Source organism: Patagioenas fasciata, chromosome 1, assembly GCF_037038585.1.
Source record: "Patagioenas fasciata isolate bPatFas1 chromosome 1, bPatFas1.hap1, whole genome shotgun sequence".
Classification (NCBI taxonomy): Eukaryota; Metazoa; Chordata; class Aves; order Columbiformes; family Columbidae; genus Patagioenas; species Patagioenas fasciata.
In genome coordinates, this window is record NC_092520.1 from 25,184,577 (window position 1) to 25,205,905 (window position 21,329).

The 21,329-nt window shown below is 36.5% G+C and overlaps 1 protein-coding gene across 2 annotated transcripts in view; it reads left to right on the top strand.

Annotated features, from left to right (window-relative positions):
* FRY (FRY microtubule binding protein) overlaps positions 1-21,329 on the top strand; it is a 186,051-nt gene that overhangs the window by 97,516 nt on the left and 67,206 nt on the right. For both annotated transcript variants that reach the window (XM_071804672.1, XM_065829999.2), the window contains 14 exons: positions 3,232-3,487; positions 4,588-4,770; positions 5,660-5,746; positions 7,512-7,771; positions 8,079-8,268; positions 9,023-9,147; positions 9,337-9,394; positions 12,192-12,283; positions 12,484-12,656; positions 14,565-14,725; positions 15,494-15,604; positions 17,583-17,737; positions 19,154-19,253; positions 19,557-19,728. In XM_071804672.1, coding sequence (XP_071660773.1) covers positions 3,232-3,487; positions 4,588-4,770; positions 5,660-5,746; positions 7,512-7,771; positions 8,079-8,268; positions 9,023-9,147; positions 9,337-9,394; positions 12,192-12,283; positions 12,484-12,656; positions 14,565-14,725; positions 15,494-15,604; positions 17,583-17,737; positions 19,154-19,253; positions 19,557-19,728 — 2,123 coding nt within the window. The remainder of the gene's footprint in view (positions 1-3,231; positions 3,488-4,587; positions 4,771-5,659; positions 5,747-7,511; positions 7,772-8,078; positions 8,269-9,022; positions 9,148-9,336; positions 9,395-12,191; positions 12,284-12,483; positions 12,657-14,564; positions 14,726-15,493; positions 15,605-17,582; positions 17,738-19,153; positions 19,254-19,556; positions 19,729-21,329) is intronic.

Genomic DNA, 21,329 nt, shown 5'->3' on the forward strand with positions numbered 1-21,329 from the left:
GCAAACACCCAAACAAACCAAAATTGTAGCCAAGAGAGGCATACTGTGGTGCATGGCCATCCTCTGCTATCGATCACTTGTGGGTTGTTTTAAGTCATTGCATTATCAAATTATACAGATACCATATAAAATAGTAACATCAATTCTGCATAAGGAAAATGTAAAAGGACATGTTTTCCTTTAATTCAATATTTTAACTAGCTTTGTATCCTAAGTAGTGGCCTTAACTGAGCTGGTAGAAAGCACATATCCATTCTGGTCGCAGCTCTTCAATCACAGAGCATTGTCCAGGTCAGACCCATCACTGTTCTTAAGAAAGTTTGGAGACAAATGTGGATTTCTTCACAAATTGGTGCTTCTCTCCTTATGTCTCACAACTATCAATATAACCACTGGTCTATCTTTATGCTATCATCAAACTTCATGCAGAAAAGGTCAGTGTGATTCTTTAGCTGCAACCAGTTTGCAAGCATTTCTTGGTTAATTTCTATGCCGGGACAATGCAAGCAGTAGGTGTGCTGGGTTATGTGACTCTGACTGTGAGAAGTGAGACATCAAGAGGAGCTGAGGACAGCATCTTAGAGCAGCTTCAGAAGCAATTACATGCCCAGGCTTTCCCCAAAAAAGGGACCTCTGGGAAGCTGTTCTCACCTCCTACACTCATGCTACAGACTCTTTAAGACATTGATACCGTTCTAAACTAGATTCTCAAGTCTAAGCAAATAAAATTTACATAAAAGTGGATGCGTAATAGGTTGGAAAGCAGTTAATGGGCAGATCATGGTTCAGGAGATGTGTAGCATGGTGTTGAAATAATGTGTTGAACGCACACAAAAAAGTGATGTTCCTATGAAAAGGCAAATCTTATTTACATGTATAAGTGGAAATAAGTCTAAAAGATTTTTGAAAAAGTTATTCTGGCTTACTCAGTATCAACGATGCCTGATTTGGTGAACAGTGTCCAAGATGGGGCATTGCAGTTGATGAACAGACTGACCAGAAAACAAGGGAAAGAAAGATCAGTGGGTTGAAAGAATTAGGTCTGTTTAGTCTGGGACAGCATGGACTGAAAACGGTCTGCAACAATATATCTTCAGAGAAGAAAGTAATAAACTGTTGAAGGACTTAATGCCTGGCCTACTCAAAGTCTTCAGACTATCCCAGCACCAGAGCTACTTCTACATTCTCTAGACTGTGCCATGTTTACTTGGGTCCAGATTGACTACTTCTTCCATTTATGCAAAAGTAGTCCCATGAGGTATTTGCTGTTCTAGAGAACACTGCATTACAATATTGTGTCTTTGCTGGGTCAGAGACTAAAATCAACACAAGGATAAAAAACTTTGAAGAGGTGATGTTTCAACTCCTCGCTGGTTTTGAAAAGAAGTCAAGAAGCTGTTCTGCCAGGGATTTGTGTGGGGCCATGTCGTTGGGATAGAAAGCTGTTAAATATTTTATTTTCACTAAAGATAAAATAACATATTTGGGTTAAAGTGTTCTTCTACTCACAGTTTGGTTTGAATTTTTCATCCTCATGACAGATGTGTCTTTTGGCAGTTTTCAGAAGGAGTCTGTAACTCAGCAGCTAGACTTTCTTCCAGGACAGCTGTATTGAAATTATAAGCCATAAAGCAGATGTCAAGTGTATACTGTACCCTTTGCCCTTTTGCTGCCCACTGGAACCATTCATTAAAAATTCCCAAGTAGGTCTTAAATTTAACTGGAACAAGTGCAAAAAACCAAACATGTACTTGCTTCCTCAAGCTGCCCATCATATCATGGTAATACACAGATGGATTCTTATGCTCAACTGGGATTTCATCTCGTTTGATAATGCCATTGCACAGTGACCTGGGCTTTGAGATGTATGTCTTTTGTATCTTCTTTTCCGTTATTACTTTGCGTCATTGTGAAAGTCATTTCATGGATGACTTAATCATAGTCTCAGGGGTTTTGCTTATTTTTCTCGTTTTGGCATTCCAGAGAGGACACAAAAATGGTCCTTTTTTAGCACAACAAAATACTGTGTTTCCAAATTTGTGTAGAAAGTCACATGGTTATTAAAGCATAACAGTTATTTTTGGAGTCATCTTCACCACGGGTGAAGTTTCACGGCAATCACTTTCCTTTGACTTAATGGAAGTGTCCCCTGCCTCCCAGTTAGGCCGCTATAATGAACCAAATTCGTTATGAGCCACATCTGATCATACACTTCCAACGGAATGGAATTTGGTTCCACTCCATTTGGCTGTTTAGCTTTTCGTTCATAGCCTTCTCTGCATTTCTTTATAATGAGGCCTCATTTTCAACTATGTAGATTAAATGTAGATAAAGAGCTTTGAAAATAAGTTTTAACACACTACAGAAAATTACAGTCTCATGAGTAATAAAAACAAAACGCATCATAAAGGCAAAGAACCAAAAATTGCAGAACACAGTGATCTGAATTTACTTCATTCTGCCAAGCTATCAACACAGACGTGGTTTGATAGATTTTGTGTCAAAAGAAACTACGTAGAATTTTTATGTTGAAAAGAACTTCAACGCAATGCAAATACAGAAGGGAATAAGATTTGAAAATGAGATCTAAAATTGCACCATCTTTCAGGACTTTGGGGGTGTGTGATATGTTTTTAAAAGTTTGGAAATTTCTGAGACTGTTTTTCCCATTCCCTTATACTAAGTTGTTTAAAACATGAAGGAGTTTTTTAATTCAAATGCTTATTTTTATTTTTTTTAAAGATTTTATCTCAATAACTGTGTTTTGCTTCATGATTAAAGATTCATTTTAACTGTTAAGCAGCTATGGTATCATGAGATTTTGGAGTTTTATATTGAAAGAAAAAATACATAAATTATGCAATTATGTATTTACCTGTAAGCCTTTTGTTATCATAACTAAGTGGAAGTTATTTTATACGTGTATAACAGTATACTTGGTTCAGGGAGACAGCAAAGTTACCAAATGATGTACTTTAAATAGACTGTCTTTTAGGAGTGGAACAAAGAGTTCTTTTGGATCCATTAATATGTTCAGGCACTGTTGTAGCAAGGATTACAGTATAAAAACAGGTTAAGGATGCTAATTGTTGTCAGTAATAATGAAACCCTGATACGCATCATTTTCATTGGGAATTTTCCATCAGTGTCAATTTACAGAGGAACATGTGCTCCTTAACACAATAAATGCTCCTTAGATGTTTATTACCTAACATATACTTTTACTTACAGGCTGTCTATCCATATGGATGATGAACTTCGACACATTGCACAGAATTCTCTTCAGGGTCTACTTGTTGACTTTGTTGACTGGCGAGAGGATGTACTCTTTGGTTTTACTAATTTTCTGCTCCGTGAAGTGAATGATATGCATCATACTCTTCTTGATACTTCACTGAAATTGCTGCTACAGTTGCTTACACAATGGAAGCTTGTAATACACACTCCAGGAAAAGCTTCTGAACAGGCAAAAGCCAGATCTGCAGAGGTATGAAATCAAGAGATCTGTGTCCTAACATTTATACTCGTTGAAGGCAGAAATTATGTTCCTTGGTCTTACTGTGGTTTATGCATTTTGTATTTACTCACCTGAGAAGAATTCATCATGCAAGGTTTTTTAAGGTTATTAGTTCAGCTGTCTTTTGAGGACAGCTAAGTTCTTGTGTAATACAGCAGATGTTACTGTTGTTGAGCAACATAAGAGAATGCATGTCAAACTGAAATATGCACATCAACAAAAGCACATAACATGAAATATGTGTATGTAGATGTGGCAGAAGGATGTTTTCCCAGGGCTGAAACTGATTGATAATGCTGGTGGGAACGCTGAGAAGAGTGAAGTGGATCTTCCCTTCCCACAGCCGTTCCATGTGGTTGATTCAAAAACATAAGAGAACCCTATTGTCTCTGCAGCCTGCTGTCTCCATGTGTTACAGCATTCCTGGGAACTGAACAGCTTTGCTCCTGCTCCTCCCATCTGCCCTGTCCCACAGATATTTTCATTACGAGGGATGATTTTCAGCCTTCTTATCTCCTAACGCAGTCACATTGGAAATGTTTTCCTTTGGGAAAGCATGATTTTGGCTTTATATCACAGAGGACCTTAATTAATAGGTAATAGTAGTATTACAAAAATGTGGAAAAGAGAAATCCTCGCATACTTTTTGATAAATATTGTTAGACGTTACTGATGGAGTCAGGTTCAAGAGGCTAGCTGCAAGGATAAGGTGTTACCTGCTGCAGGATCGTAAAAGGACCTGCTATCTGGAGTTGAAAAAGTGTGAAGTCTTCATAGTCTGACTTACCTGTTCTTTATTTTAGTGAAGATGGAAGAAAGCAGGTAGTCGAATTGCAAATTAGAGGGAGGGGTTTGGCCAAAGGACTCTGCTCATATATTGGTTTTGTGGAACAAGGTAACTTAAAGCAATGAAACTTGGTTGTTTGAGGGAATGTGGTTAGTCTGCTACTTCAGCATTTATATGGCCTCTGGATTTTGGCTTTTTGTATGTCCTAGTTAAATATAATATTCCTTGGAGACCTGGTTTTCAAACACTATCATTCCATTTCTCCCCTTGCACTGTTCTACAGTTGATACCAAATGGATCCAGCCACAGGATACAGTCTGAAAGAAGCCCCTATTCTAATGTACTACATGCAGTCGAAGGATTTGCACTGGTTCTGCTGTGTAGTTTCCAGGTCGCTACACGTAAACTGGCGGTTTTAATCCTCAGAGAGATCCGTGCTTTATTCCTGGCACTTGGCCAGGCAGAGGTATGATTTGCCTTTTCTGGAACTTTGAGTTAAAATTTTCCAAAGATAAAACTCAAAACTGCTATTACAGTTGCTTTTAACATAATTGCTGTGCTGTAACAGGTATGCACTTAGTATGCACTTAGTATGCACTGAGCTGACCATTTCTATTTGCCTTAACACTGCAAACCTTTCTGTATACTCAACAATGTAACATTAATAACATGTGCCCTGTACAGGAATTAGAAGGGAAACATACTACAACTTAATATTTTCTCATGGCATGATGTGAATGTAAAAGACACTGTAAAACCTTTTTTTACAGCATGGATCATTTTTGTATTGTCAGGATTATAAGTTTATATTGGAAATTAAACTCATTCCTCTAGCATACCATTTTGTAAAAATACACAGCATAAAGACTAATATAAGATTATTCACATACATTTCCCTTGTATAGTAAAGACCTCTAAACCTTTTTTATGGATGTAGAAATCTAGACAGTCATGATGTGTGTTGGTGGTCACAGCTCAGTGAGCCATCCAAATGCCTAAGAATACAAATATGTGTGTTCATGACAAAGGAATGCTTTAATAAACAGTAAGCTAATTTTTCAGTCTTTTGATATCAACTATCCAAAGGCATTTGGGATTTTCTGATACATGCTTTTGTTCAGTAAGCAGGGAGCTGTAGCCACAAATAAACTTCATTTCAAACCACAGCCTGGACTTGGTTCTGAGGTTAATATGAAAATGACAAAATGCGCCTATGGGTACCAATGATTTTTTTAACCATTTTAGATTCATGTCATCATTTTTAGGTGGTTCTATTTCATCCTCAAAAAAAAAAAAGTAATAGGGAAATAATTTGGTCACGATAGTAGTTAACTTGTGTTCTTTGCATCATGCAGGATGATGACAGGCCTATGATTGATGTAATGGATCAACTGAGTTCTTCTATTCTTGAAAGTTTTATTCATGTGGCTGTTTCAGATTCAGTAAGTACTACTTTACTGTTACTGCTAGCATTTACGTAGTGCATAGACATAACAAATATCAGACATGAAAAACTAAAAATCAAGCTGCGAGTAATCAAATAAACTACACAGCCTCAAGACTGTAGCCATCTACCCAAGAGCTCCAAGGCTCCACAATGTCCCACACAATCTGTTCCGTGAAAATAGTCATATTATGGATGTAAAAGATATTACATATAAGAAAAAAATTATAACAAAATTTATAATCAAAACTACCTAGATTCTGGACTTGTGACCGGCATCCAAAAGAACTATTGAGAAAGTAATTTCCAGCATCACCAAGTGCTTGGGGCACTTGGAAGTCAGTCGCTGCTGTCATCTGTTCCAGAAGGGAATTCTCTTTAGGTCCCTTGCACGCTCAGATTTGGCCCCACCTGCAAACCTAAGCCTAAGATCTAGATTAATTCACAGCTGAGGTGGATCTCTGCTTTTGCTCTCTCATGGGCCTAGTGTGTCCAACATGCCACCAGAGGAAGCAGAGATGCAGAAAGCATTTTGAATGGAAAAGCATCAGCAGAACTGTTCCTTATGGCAGCTTGTTTTGCATACTATTTTAGAGATTAGTGCCTAGGTCCAGAGAGCAGAAACTATCAGTTCTGGGCACTTTTCAGCCTGATGAAATTTAAAGCAACAATTGTTCTTGCCATGAGAGCCCTTTCCTGGGGTAGGAAAGGGACATTGAACTGGTGAAGTTGGGCCATTGTGCAGCTGAAAACAGGAAAGTTGCAGGATCGGAAACTGAGCAAGCAAGAGACATTCGGATTGTAACCCAGGATTTAGGAAATTCAGCTGAAATAACAGCATCTGGGCTTGGATGTTGCAGTTTCCATAGGCGAAGGTTTGGATTTTGTGCTTTGATTCTATGCATTAATGATATAGCAAAGCAAATGTGTTGGCTGTGTGCCTCATTTCTGACAAGTACAGCAGGGAGTGGTAATTCAGTGATTACTTTTGTAACAGTGGATGTGAAATGCAGGCAACAGTTTGATCTTGTTTGAGGTCTGATAAGCAAATAACAAGGATGCCAAAATACATGTGTTTTAAATTTTCATTCCACAAGGTTGTTTTCTTGAGACAAAATTTAAATTACAGTGGAGAAATAGTTTGTTGATATGATGAGAACCCTACTTGCCACTGAGGCAGCAGTATTTAAGGTGGATTAAAACTGCTTACGTGCCTGCTTCAGCCTTTTAATTCCCTACTTACATTTTCAAATGCCCTGATGAATTCTGAAGAATAAATATTAATAGCATTGATATTTACCATATTGTCATAGCATGTGGGAGTCTTAATCATGGGCTAAGGCTCTGTCCGGCTGTTCAGACAATGAACATATGGACAGTCGGTAGCCATTCCAGACTGCAGCCTCTTACAAGAGACAGTGGATGGGTGATGGCAGCAAGAATAGAAAGTAAAAATGAGATTATATTGGTTAGAATAATCCATAGTTTTTGTAGCATTTAAGGGCAAGTTATTGTGCCTATCACAGTAAATAGGAGCTTTAAGGAAGAACCAAAAGGGAAAATAATAAGATAGCTCTTAGCAGCATTTGTAAAAAGCTCCTCCTGAGGGAAAGGGCAATGTGACGGCAAACATTAAAGTGTTGGTCTAAAAAATCCAACAGAAGTTGGCCATGGAGTTTGAAAAAAAAAGGCAGGTACTGAGGAGGAACATGGCAGGGAATAAATGAGTGTCACTGTGATTTTTTTGTCTTTTCTCTCCATAGACAACGATCCCATTAACACACAGTGTGGATTTGCAGTGGCTTGTGGAGTGGAATGCCGTCCTAGTAAATAGTCATTATGATGTGAAAAGTCCTTCCCATGTGTGGATATTTGCACAGTCAGTTAAAGACCCTTGGGTTCTCTGCCTCTTCAGTTTTCTTAGGCAGGAGAATTTACCAAAACATTGTCCTACAGCTCTCAGCTATGCTTGGCCATACGCCTTCACGAGGCTACAGCTGATAATGCCTCTTGTGGATCCAAAGTAAGTGGCAGTCTGCATTTAACTTTCATTCAAATGGGTTGTGTGATTTTAGTACAAGCCTTTTTTTTTAGTTTTGTGTTTCAGTATCAGTCTGTAAGTCCTATAAGGTGGTACCCAAGCATTCAATTTGGAGTTTAATAGTTGCAACTTGTAAGGTGGAAAACTTTGATTTTCTATCGTCATTGATTTTTCCCACATATCTGGTCATGTAGAATAGAGGCTGGTGGCTACGTGGCATGTTTTATTCCCTTTTAAAATTAAGGCTGGGAAATTATTTTAATAATTTTAATTTATTTTAAAATTCTAGTATTCCTGTTAATGCAAAGAAAACAAGTACTGCAAGCAGTGGAGACAACTATGTTACTTTGTGGAGAAACTATCTTATTCTCTGTTTTGGAGTAGCAAAGCCCAGTATTATGAGCCCAGGACACTTGCGTGCTTCAACACCAGAGATCATGGCTACCACGCCTGATGGAACAGTGAACTATGATAATAAGGTGATGCATCCTCTTTCAAACAATTTATTCAATTAGAAGAGTTTTAAACTGCATCTGCATCCAAAATCTTATACTGATGAAAGTATTTCAGTTAGGGGAATATTTTAATATATGCAAACTGCTTAAGGCACATCATTAACAATTAAAACATCTGTATCAACATGGTATGTCAATAAATATTTGGCAGAAGCCATGACATTTTCAAAATATTACTTTTTTTTTGCCTTTCTGGGTGATGTATCTTGAAAATACAGAAATTCTGGACATATGTGTTGAAGTTAACTTCAATTTGTCATCCCCTTTATTTCCTTGTAGACCACTCAAATTTGTAATTTTGTAGTATTATTAAGCAATAAGACAGATTTCTGAATAAATGTAAAACTGTCAGACATGAAGGAATATTATATGAAATACAGTTTCAAGTAGTAGCAACCTGAGAAGAGCAGTAGTTCCACAAATGCAATTACTGGAATATTTTAAAGAAATAACAAATTAAGGAAATTACAATAATCTGAATGAAAGCAAAGAGATTTCCCAGATGTATTTGTTTGGTAGGCCTTAATGAGATGATTGTGATGTAGCAGACATCCAGTTAGGCCAGTGTATTAATATGCATAATAGAAAAATCATTTAAGTGTATTTTTTTAATATGTGTTGATTCTTGGACAATGTTTTTTTGTTAAGTAAAAAATGTATTTACTTAATATTGATAATCCTGACAATTAAACATTAATGATTTCTTAATTTATTTTAGGCTATTGGAACTCCATCTGTTGGAGTCTTACTAAAGCAGCTAGTGCCTTTGATGAGACTTGAAAGCATAGAAATAACAGAATCACTTGTATTAGGATTTGGAAGAACAAATTCACTTGTTTTCAGGTATTTCCTCACTTATTCTCAATTATTTGCCTCTTATTCAAGTGCATTATTTTCGCTGTACTTTAAATATACTCAGATTTTTATTTGCACTTTAGACATTTTTATGTATTGAATAAAATATTGGTGCTTTTCAGAGAAGATTAGATTTTGTTTACAAAGTTGGTTGTTTTTTTTTTTTTTTTAATTTAGAGAATTAGTAGAAGAACTTCACCCACTTATGAAAGAAGCCCTAGAAAGAAGACCAGAGGTTTGTTGTGGAAATTAAATATACTGGTTTGTCTAAACATCAAAATAAATTTTGAAGTAGTGATTTTGTCTCTTTGAAATACGAAGGTATTCTTTTGTACTAAGTAGCAAGTTAAGCTCTGTCTGCAACACAAATTTTATTACTTGTGTATAAGAACATAAAATAATTCCATTAGAACTTAGTTTAATTTAAATTCTATCAGTGATACAAAATATACAAGTACAATATAGAAATCCATTCTGAGGAAGAATTCCCAATCAAATAGGGAACTTGGATATAGTGGGAATCCACTTTCAATATCTGGAAAAAGTTATTTGTAGTATAGCTGGGCTTCAAACACATTTTGCAGCGGTGTTCAGATGTGCTTTTTATTTGCAGAACAGGCAGGGTCATCTGTTTCTGTTTCAATTGACACTATTTGTTCATTAAAAATACAGCAGGTTAACCAGCAAATTCATCAATATTTTCACTTTCATTTTAGTACTGTCCTTTTTTTATAATAGAAAGGAGTGCTGGAAAATATCCAAACAGATCATCCGGTCCCTCCAAGGGAAGATGAATTAGTCTCCTGTCATTCCTGAAAGACATTGTCTAAATTGTTCTTAAAACCCTTTGGTGACAGATTCTGTAGCCTCAATGAGCAGTTTAGTACTAGGACATGTCTGTGCTGCTGAATGGGAGAGCCATGGGCAGATCTGGAGTGTTGAACCCGAGTTGCCGTTCTGCCGAGTTTTCCTTCCCTGGGTCAGTTTCGGACCATTCCAGCTGGCTCCCAAAACCTGACAGAAACCTGAGATGGCTCTTGAGGTAGCTCACTCCCAGGAACAAGCCCCAGAAGGCACCGAGCCACCAAACACAGTCCCCCGAACTATCCCAGATGCTTTTGCTCTGCTGTGCTTCCCCTCATCCCCCACCTCCCTGTGGGCAGCAGCCTAAGGGCCAAGTGACAAAGCCACTGCAAAAATTAATTAACTCAGTGGGCACTTAATTCACGTTAAGTTTTACATTGACAATTCTTAATAATTCTGTCTCTGGCAAACGCCCACTACCATTTCCACTCTGTGTTGCTTCACATCTCAATTCACTTCTGTGCTTCCATCCCTAGGAGGTCATTGATTTGAAAGTCACTTGTTTTGATACTGGGCAGAAGTGGATTAATTACACCTTAGTGCATCCACTTTCCTCTGTATTTCTGCCTGTGTGCCATTGAAGACAGACTTGAAAGGCCTTTTCTGGAGACAAACATATCCAGTCTGCCCTCAGGAAAGGAATCACGAGAATGCAGAGGTTTACAGTGTACTCTAAGAGCAAATTCAGCACATGGAAATTTCAGTAGAGGAACAAGAGACTGCAGTGTTAATTCCTGTATTGCTCCTGCTATGTAGAACTGGGACACCTTCCTGCAGGCTGTGCCACCAATAAACCCAGGAGTGACTGCATGGGTCATATAGCTGTAGAGAATGTGCCAGGCCTCCCTGTCAACATGCAGTTATCCAGCACATCAGAAATAACATCCTTGAACTGACATATGCTATGACTAGAAAGAGAGTTACTAGCATGGCCAAGAACTGCAGGGGCAAACTAAAATGGACATTACACAAGATCTGCCATGTGGGCACTGGCACAGAGCTGGCCAGATCGCTTCTGGCACTGCTGCAGGAGGCAGCTCAGCCTCTTAAGTACTGTCTTACAATAAAACTGCTTTTTCTCTCTACATGTGCTTCCTGGGATCTCTAAGGTATAGAGGAAAAAAAAAAAAACAGGGGTCTAAATAGGACAAATAAAATGGCATAATGATTTGAATATAACCTTTGGCTAGAATGCTGCAGAATGCCAGTTCTGGATCAGAACACCAGGGAAAGTATAATTTTCTTTTCCAACGTATCTGCTGCTGGACATTGACAGAGCCAGAGTACTGGGTGATGTAAGCCTTTGATCTGACTCAGTATTGCCATTGTTATGTTCTGGAGAAGAAAATTTGAGCTTTGTCTAAGCTTTTCTTGTTCTGGCAGCAAATTTCTTTGAGTGCAATAGCAGCTTTTTGACCTTCTCGTATTTTTTGCTTAGTGGAGATGCAGCAAACAAAGAAACAAGTCAGTTTATCCCTTCAGCGAAGAACAGGCCTTTTTGCATTCACATCTTTCAAGGCAACAATAAAGACAGAAAGCACAGCTTTCTAGAAGATAATGAGATAATGAACCAGTTAACAGCAGTGCAGTCTTTTTCTTTGGGACGTGTGTGTTAACTGTGTGTACAACCACTGCAGTCAACACATCCAGGAGTGCAGCAGAGTGGTGTCTGCCAGGAGCTAACTTGAATATGGGTGATCACGTAGCCACAGCATTGCCAGGTTCAAGAAGGGCTAATCACTGAAATATTTTCCAGGGGTCTGGGTATCTGTTCTGCACTGCACAATGCTTCCAGCACCCGAACTAGGTGGTGTTAAGCTAACATGAATATCCCTCTGACCTGAAGATAGCATGTTTTTTGGCACAGGAACCCTGTATATTAATTTTTTATCCTGTATTTCATTATTTCATTTCCACATTTTCAACAAAGACTGAGGTATCTGTTAACATTTTGTTCAATAGTTGCAAAGACAAAAATCTGATCATTCTGTGTTGTGTATAAGTACACTGTTTTGATGAAGTATCCAAAAACAGTCAAGTTCCTTTGTGAAGAAAATTCTTGAACTGGAATTCTTAAATCTTGCTGCCGTGCTGACATTTCTGAAGTTACTAGTTTTTAATGTATGCACCTATGCATATTAAAAATGGTTGTTTTTTTAAATTCCAAGAACAAGAAACGTCGAGAGCGCCGAGACCTACTAAGACTGCAGTTATTGCGAATTTTTGAACTACTTGCTGATGCTGGTGTTATAAGTGACAGGTAGGACTATCACTCATCATAAATATTGATCTTTAAGTGAAATCAGTTTTGGTGTTTGAAACACTGAGTTTATGTTGGTATGTTCTTTGAAGAAGTGTATAAACTATGAGATATGCAGAGATTTTTATGCACTTCTTCAGAAAGCTGTAGTATAACTACACTGTTACTCTGTATTAATGTCCGACTTTCCTTTGTGCTAGTACAAATGGAGCCTTAGAAAGAGATACGTTAGCCCTTGGAGCCTTGTTCTTGGAGTATGTTGATCTGACTCGCATGCTTCTGGAGGCTGAAAATGATAAAGAAGTCGAAATCCTTAAGGATATGAGAGCACATTTCAGTGCAATGATTGCCAACTTGATTCAGTGTGTCCCAGGTATGATATTAAATTATCTCTATGTACTATGAAATTACATTTAATAGATGTAGAGAAAAAGATGTGGTTTTTTTTCCTGTACTTTTTTCACTGCTTGTGAATTGTAATGTAGCGAATGTAAAAGGAAATGTGGACAAAAATGTGTTCAAAAGTCTATTAAAAAAAAAAAAAGTAAAGCTTGTTGAAGCTTGTAGTACTCATATACAACGATCATCTATTTAAAAGCCCAGCAAAAAAATTGTCTGTGGCCTCTTGGGGCACCAGTTTTCTTTGACGTTAGGCCTTACTTGCTTCCCTTTGACTTTGTTGCCAGATTTTACATAAACTCATACACGCCTTGAAAAATATATATAGGTGCAGAAAATGTACAATATTAAATGTAGTGAAAACTTGCCTGAGGTGTTGAGACTGTATCCCATGTTACCTGACACCAGTTGTATAGCAAGGATTTCTCCAATTGATTTCATGCTTTTTATATATCGCAAGATCACTTCAGAAATGTAATGAAATTCCATTAAGGAAAAAAAAAAAAAGTATGTTTTAAATTCCTTGTAATTAGTGGAAGATAAAATCTAGAGCTTACTCCATCTATGTAAATCTGCTCTCTCCAGATCACTTATGGCAGGACATGATAGCATTGGTAGCAACATTTAGGATGAAATTCAAGAGAGTACAGTAAGGGAATAAATGATGAACAAATGTTTTCACATAAATTCCTAGTGTGCAAATTTTGTCAAAGTAGTTGCTCTCAGCTGTAAGTTACATAAAAAAATGTGTATTACTTGAATAAGATAAGAAAAAAATGACATCCCTGCTATTCTCATTTAAGAAAGTAGAAATTCCCTTTGAACCAAGTGGTGTCAAGTTCTTAGCTGCTGTTAACAAACAAAATGCTGCAATTCTTTATTTCTTTTCTGAATTATGCTCATTAACAGTACAGAATTTATTTAGTAGTTACTCTGCCAGGAGTATTTGCAAAGGTCTTCCTCTTTGCATTTACGCTCCCATTCTATAAGGCACATGACGAAGGACTGCATGTTGTATGAATTTTCCACCATGAAGCAGCCATGTTGTACATTTTGAGAGAAAGCAAGAATGACTGCTGCATTTCAATAATTCTGTATGTAATTCTCTGAAGAGAGGTATTTTCTGCTAACAAGACAGCTTTAAAATATGTCAATAACTAACAAAGCCATAGCATTTAACTTCTGGCAACAAATGTTTATTGTGTCAACATCTGTCATATTTAACCACTGTTCATATTGATTTGCATTACTATTGTCTACTTAGATTTTGTTGGCCAGGAGTGGTTTGTCAGTCTCTTTAATAAACATTGCACCGCCTCTGCCATCATGTTTTGCTCTGGGGAATTAAAAATATTGTTTAAACGATTTTTTTTTTTTTCCCCACACGGTTAAGAATTCATAGAGATTTTTATTTGCTGAGGTAATTTAGATGTTCAGAAAATATATCACAACTTTGTCATGAGCAAACAGGCACCAAGTTTCTTTTATTTCTTATCCTTATGCTTTATCGTATTAGAAGAAGACCTATGTTATTGCATTTAAAGGATTGGAAAAGACAAGTAATATTTAACACTAAAGGAATGCAGGAGGCAGTGAAAAACCTGATTCTGTAATTAGTTTCTTGCATGCTGTTTCTAAAGTCAGATGTACCTGTTTGTTTAAATACACATTAATTCGGAACTGAAGGTTCTTAGAAATAAGGTGCATCTTTTTCACCACGTTAGATTTTTGAAAGGAGCTTAGATACTTTGGAGTAAGTATATATTGAACATTTAAGAAAAACTCTATTTGCAGAAATCTGAAATTCATGGTATTATTTCTGCCAAATTAATGTGTATCTAACGTTAGCAAATGCCAACTATTTCTATTTCTGTTCACTTAGTTCACCACAGGAGATTTCTCTTCCCTCAGCAGAGCTTGAGGCATCACCTGTTCATCTTATTCAGCCAGTGGGCAGGACCTTTCAGTATTATGTTCACACCGCTGGACCGTTACAGTGACAGAAATCATCAGATTACAAGATATCAGTATTGTGCATTAAAGGTATTAAAGTTCCGCTATCAAAATCAGTAATAGCGATTTTCCAGTCCAAATGCAAGTAACTGTGGGGTTTATTTTATTTCACAGAAATTTGAACTAGCATACGTGATGCAGACTTATATATTTTTCAAGCCTAATCATTTCGAAAACCAAAATGCATTTGAAAATGTTATTTATCTGTTCATTAACAGGTTATCAGATTCAGTGAGAGGGTATTAGGCTGTGAAATTAAATATAGTACCAATTCAGTATCACATGCACATCTCAGAACTGTCTCCCACACTTGCCTGGAGACATGCTCAATAGTTATAATAATATACTTTTGCTGCAAAAACCAGTTGCAACTCCCCTACATAAGTAAGCTGGGAAAATAATAGCTTGTAAGTTGTTATATATAAGCTGCATCACTTGGTGTAAAACAATTTTATTTTTTACAGAAAGATACTATTGAAGCATCTATGTATTTTAATTGGTTTTGTAGCTTGATTTGTGAGGAGTGGATAAAATGACAGCGTGCACCTTGAAGAACGGGGAAGATGGGCTATGGTATTCCTTCCAAAATGCTAAAATTGAGCATTATCTTGAAGCTACTAACATCTATAGCAACATAATTATTGAATTCTAGCAATATCAGCTCTTGCCATTTTCACCATAGTTCCCTCAAAAATAAAAACAAGTGGCAGTCACGTTAGCCTGGATCTGGGTTCAAATCATTCTGAAAGGTTTGTTCATGTTACTTTTTTGTGTAACTAAAATTCCTCGTGCTTTTAGGCCATGTCAGCTGTGCTCTGCTGTGGACCTGTATTTGATAATGTTGGTCTTTCTCCTGATGGGTATCTTTACAAGTGGCTTGATAACATTCTGGCTTGTCAAGATTTACGTGTAAGTACTCACGAGAATGCAACACTGATGAATAATTTTAATGTCTGTATTGAGTGAGTAAAGACTTTGTGACTACAAGAACTATGACTGTATATGTTCTATTTCGAGCAGGGAACACTAGCTTTTTGCAAGGTTCTAATATAAAAGTGTAACTAATTTAAAAGCATTTAAACAGTAAAAGAATTCTTATTCCTGAAAATGTAATGTAGGTAAATAATAAGCTAAAAAAAATTCCTTATGGCTTAGTGTTGCTTGCAGCAGAAGGTTAGGCTTTTCATCTGCTGATAAAGAAAGGTTAAAACTGGCACAAGCTCAAAAATATTTGTATTTCTATTTGGAGTACTTCCACCCACCCGCTTCAGGTTTCTGTGGAATGATAATGAAAATCCCTTCCTGCTTGGTAACATAGATACTAGTGAAACTAATCTGAGTGAAAATTAGTGGGTAGATCTTCCAAAGAAGTCAAGAGGATAAATTATTCAGGAGAGGAAAGAATCTCCTTTTCTTTTTAAAGAACATGCAATAGATTATTCTTGTAATTGCCTCTTCCATTTCTGTGAAGATGGGTTTTGACTTTTTAATTATCCGGTCATACTTCTTTATTTACAGCTGATTGGACTACTTGTTTGATTAAGGAGGGGTAGATTGGTGATCTACATCAAGTGGAGAGAGAGAACAATGATCTTTGTGGTGTCTTGCACTTTGACTTGCTGTTCTCCCTAATAGCCTCATTCCAGCACAGGTAGCTGTAATTGCTAAAAAAATGCAAACAGCAAAGACTAAGGGCCTGTGGAGCAGCTGGACGATACATGCTGTGGAAATAATAATTGATTAGGAAAAAAAAGGTTGGACAAATTAGAAGAATAGCTACAGAGAAAATCTTTCAGAAATTAGATAGGATTTTGGCATGTTGATAGGGATGGAGCTCTGAAGGTATGTGTAAGTAATACATATAGTTGAAATTCTTATGGATATGGGAAGGAAACACACAGAATAAGAGAAAGCAAAAGATAAACTTTTCCTCCTGACATTTTTTCATTATAATCAACAAATATTATATTGCCATGTCTAATCAATCATTAGTATATACCACTCATAAAGTAACTGGGGACAAAAATTATCCCTTGAAATACAAAATTTGGATATAATAGGTGAAATATGTTTCCCCTAAGCTAATCACGATAATTCATGATTAATCACTGTGGTCAAGGGCTGTAAATAAACTGCACTGCCTATAGAGCTAGTTCAGATTTAGGTGAGAAGTATCCTACATGGTCCATTAACATTAAATACCATTTACAGTCTTCACAAGTAGTTGCTTACACTGGGTGACTGAATATTAATAGGAAATAATGTTTGATCTTCCACAACTATCCTCTACCAAAGGATAACAAAGGCACAGACTAAGCCTTAGTTGTGATGTGTTTGTAGCAGTAGTGGTACCAGGATCAAGTGATACAAGGGCTTTAGGGAGAGTTGTTAGATTGCTTGATGTAGTTGGATTAAATATGCAAGTTTTCATACCCTCAGGCTTGCAAAAGGTATTTTTCTTTGCTGCTTTACTTCTGTGTTGACCAAAAGAAGGACACACATGAAATGTGTCACTTTATGGAACTCACATGAAGTCGGAAATAAACATTTAATAAATCATCTAACCAATACAAATGCAAGGTGCCCAAGAATGCCTATAATGTGTCTTAGATTTTCCAAAGAAAGATTCTGCTTTTTTTCTGTGCTCAATTTTGGAAATCTGAAATTTTATTTCTTTTATGTAGTCTTTGTCTATACAACTTTCTTTCAAGTGAGGAGTATTGAAAACTGAGTCACATTTCAACTTTGTTATCCCTAGAATAAATTATGACGAATTTTCTGATTTCTTTTTACTTTTTTGAATACCCCGTTTTCCCCTTGTTCTACCTATGTCACTTTAAGAATAGTAGAGCATGAACAAATCTGATCTCACCAATCATATGTTCAGGTTCATCAGCTTGGCTGTGAAGTTGTGGTCTTGTTGCTAGAACTGAATCCTGATCAAATCAATCTCTTCAACTGGGCTATAGATCGATGTTACACTGGATCATACCAGCTTGCTTCTGGGTGTTTCAAAGCCATTGCCACCGTGTGTGGAAGCAGGTATTAATTAATCTATTCATGTGCATTTTCAAATGTAAAGAAAACTGGAGGTTCAGCTTGTGTTATAAAGAATTGTTTGTCTCACTCATGTTATATCCTCTCAAACAATTATTGGGGACTGTATCACTTATTTCCATGATTCTTAAAGTGATCTTCTTGGTAGAAGATGCTCTTACTATAGTTATATTTGAAATCTGAGGCATTTTTATGCTCTTTTGCTCAGGAAGATACAAAATAACCACAACACTTTAATTTGAACACAGATCATAAATCTAGTTTCAATATATTTGGCACTGGTTTTTATTTGCTATATAAAAGACAAAATGTTTTAATTGTTATTAATTAATACTTTAATTAAAATAATAAATTCATGAATATTTTTATTAATTTTGGAAAGCTGTTAATGCTTTTTCCTCTATTGCCTGTCAACATGTATAGAGGCCACTGCTTAAGCTGCTTTTAAAATAAGCGTTCATGTATCTCATTGCTGATGTCCATCTTTCTACAAAGAAGCTACTTCCCTTAATTTCTGTTTTATTATTATTTTTTAAACTTAGTGAAGGAACAAAGAGACAGGTGTAGAGGATGGATTGTAGCTAGTATTTGGAATTACCAAGAATGTCTCATGCCATGCATGTATTTACTATATTTTTAACACTAAGATGTCCAAATAGGTATTCTGCAGCCATCCAGGAGCACAGTAGCTCACATGTGGGATGAGAAATTGATGGTTCATAATTGAATCATGTGGATTTACAAGTCATCATGAGACAGCAGAAACTTATTTAGTGAAAATCCAAATGTTGTGACATGGGAATTGAATCTAGCAGTAGTCTTGTTAAGTTAACACTTCAGTATATTTACCGTTAGAATTAATGTTGACTTTATAGATGGTGGTCTTTTTGAAGCAGTTATTTGTGTTTACTCTTTGAAAACAATTTTTATAGAACTGGCTGACATCTGGAAATGTTCATTTCAGAGATAGATACTCTATTTTCTCCAAAGGTGCGGTTGTGATTGCAGCTTGGATTAAGAAGTACTTTATCCTTGGAGATTTTCATGCTGCCCATCTTCTCTCATGGGTGTTGGCCTGTTCTATAAACAGTTTATGTTATAAATTAAAATGAATTGTCAGTTATAGACACAGGTACTGCGTTTCTCACTGTGGGTAACTCAGTGCATTCCTAAGCATTAGTCTGAGGTAATTACAAATAATCCCTTCTTTCTTCCTGTGCACCAGATGGTCCTTTGATCAAGCAGCATGTATTTATAAGAGCTCCCTTTCCCATATTCTGGTGGTAGAACAGAGAAAAGAAAGATGACGTTTTCTTTAGACTGTATTACAGAATAAATCAGAGTGAATATTATCTGCATTCCTCACCAAAAGTCACAAAAATGTACTGTTTGTTCTTCTAGGAACTACCCTTTTGATATAGTGACACTTTTAAACTTGGTGTTGTTCAAGGCATCTGACACCAACAGAGAGATTTATGAAATTTCCATGCAACTAATGCAGGCACGTATCAGCTATATTTTTGTCCTCCTATCTTTGAGGGTTTTTTTGTGAACTTCTTATAAAGTACTGTTTTGGTTTTTAGTTTTGTTTTGAAAATAAACAGTTTTGTCTTGGCTATAAATAATTACGGGGATATTTATACAACAATGAATGGAAAAATACTAGTTATGGTGTCTTTCAAATTTGGAGAGTATACTCTAAAGCACATAGAGCATTTTCTGGTATCTAAACTTGAAATGATGACGTTTCCTGAAATACTGAATTTTTGCTATCTCATTGCATTATTTTTTTTGTCTTTTGTAGATCCTTGAATCAAAGCTTTTTGTTTATTCAAAAAAGGTAGCTGAGCAAAGACCAGGCAGTATCTTATATGGCACACATGGTCCATTGCCACCTCTTTACAGTGTCTCACTTGCCCTTCTTTCATGTGAACTAGCAAGGATGTATCCTGAACTCACCCTTCCACTTTTTTCAGGTACCTATATCTATTTGAGTAATTACCTACTTTACATTTCTGTACAAATGGTAGACTGATGAGACATTTCCACCTGTGGACAACAATTCTGATCATAAATTTAGCTTGACCTGGTTTTATTTTTGGTTCAGGTCAAATCAGATTTAGGAATGTAATATATACTTCATAGAGGTACTTATACAAAGTACAGAATAGCTGTTTAAAAACCCTGTTTGTGGATTCTGTGCCACTTGTGTCATCTTAGGTAGCTTTGAAATTACAAGGGCCCTGAAAACATGACATTGGGAAACTCTACTATAATGGGTTCTCATGTTAAACATGGTGGTTCTTCTTATACAGACATTTATGTAGATGATACTTCTGAGGATAGAATTCTTCATTCTATATAAACGTGACTTTAACTTTGAAAAGATTGATTGCATGTGTCCAGTTTTACCAATGATTCAAATCACTCAGAAGGAGTGATCTCTACCTTCTGTTACTTTCCACATCTGTAGCTCTTTAGTATCATTTTAATTTTATGAGAAGTATATTTTGTCAGGCTTACTGATAAAAATGTCAAAGAATCAGACCAGACCTGCAGGAGCACCATTCAGAATATGCCCACTCTGCGGCCATTTCTGGGAACAATTATGTTTTGAGACCTTTCTGTCTGTTTTAATCTGTCTAATGTGTTGCTCTAGTTTTAAAATAACAGAATGCAGATTCAGTAGTCATGGGAATTCTTACTGGCTCTTAAAACCCCTTTCTGTTGTTTTTACTCAGTCTGTAGGAGCTGGAGGAAGGGTAAAGGAACTATACATCATCCATTTCTTGATGCTCAAGATACCATGAGTTATAAATAACTGGTGCAGGGAAATTCTGATGGCTCATTTATCTTAAAACAAATGTTGTTCATTAGTACTGTTACCATCTATTCATGTTTCTGTAGTGGCTACGTCATTAGAACTCAAATAGACAGTCCACATCAGATCCCCTTTCTATACATCTAGAATTCTAAGGATAGGGAACACTGTATGTCTTGAAGATTTTTAAAAACCAGGCAGTGAGGAAAGAAAGTAGATGTTAACTCTACTGATTTTACAGAATAATTCTGCTAAAGAGAGCTAATGTGGTTCATTCATCTTGACAGGAGTCTTGTCACTGTATTTCTTATCCAAATTTATTTTCCAAATCCTTTTCCCTTACAGTGCCAGTTCTTTTTATATAAACTATGTAAAATGCTGTAATCCAGCACTCCTGGACTGGCAGACGACTGTGAATTTTATAGGCCACCCCACAGGAAATAGAACTCCTGACATACACGAGGTGTTTTTGTAAACTCAGTATAATGAGCACCTTAAGATTTACACTATAGCTTAGAAACAGGGAGGCTGGTGGGGAACTTGTAATTCTGCAGATCATTTTTGTATGTTTATTGGAATTCTCAAAAAGCTCTTGAAATTCTAGAATAACAGCTTGTAACTGAGTTACCCTTTTTCCTCTCTACTGACATCCGTTTCACTTATTGCATAATATGGCACAGTAACAAGGGGTGACTTTCTGTTTCAAAGCCGAGACTATGTTAGTTATTTTAGAAGGAAGACCTGAGCAATTGCTTG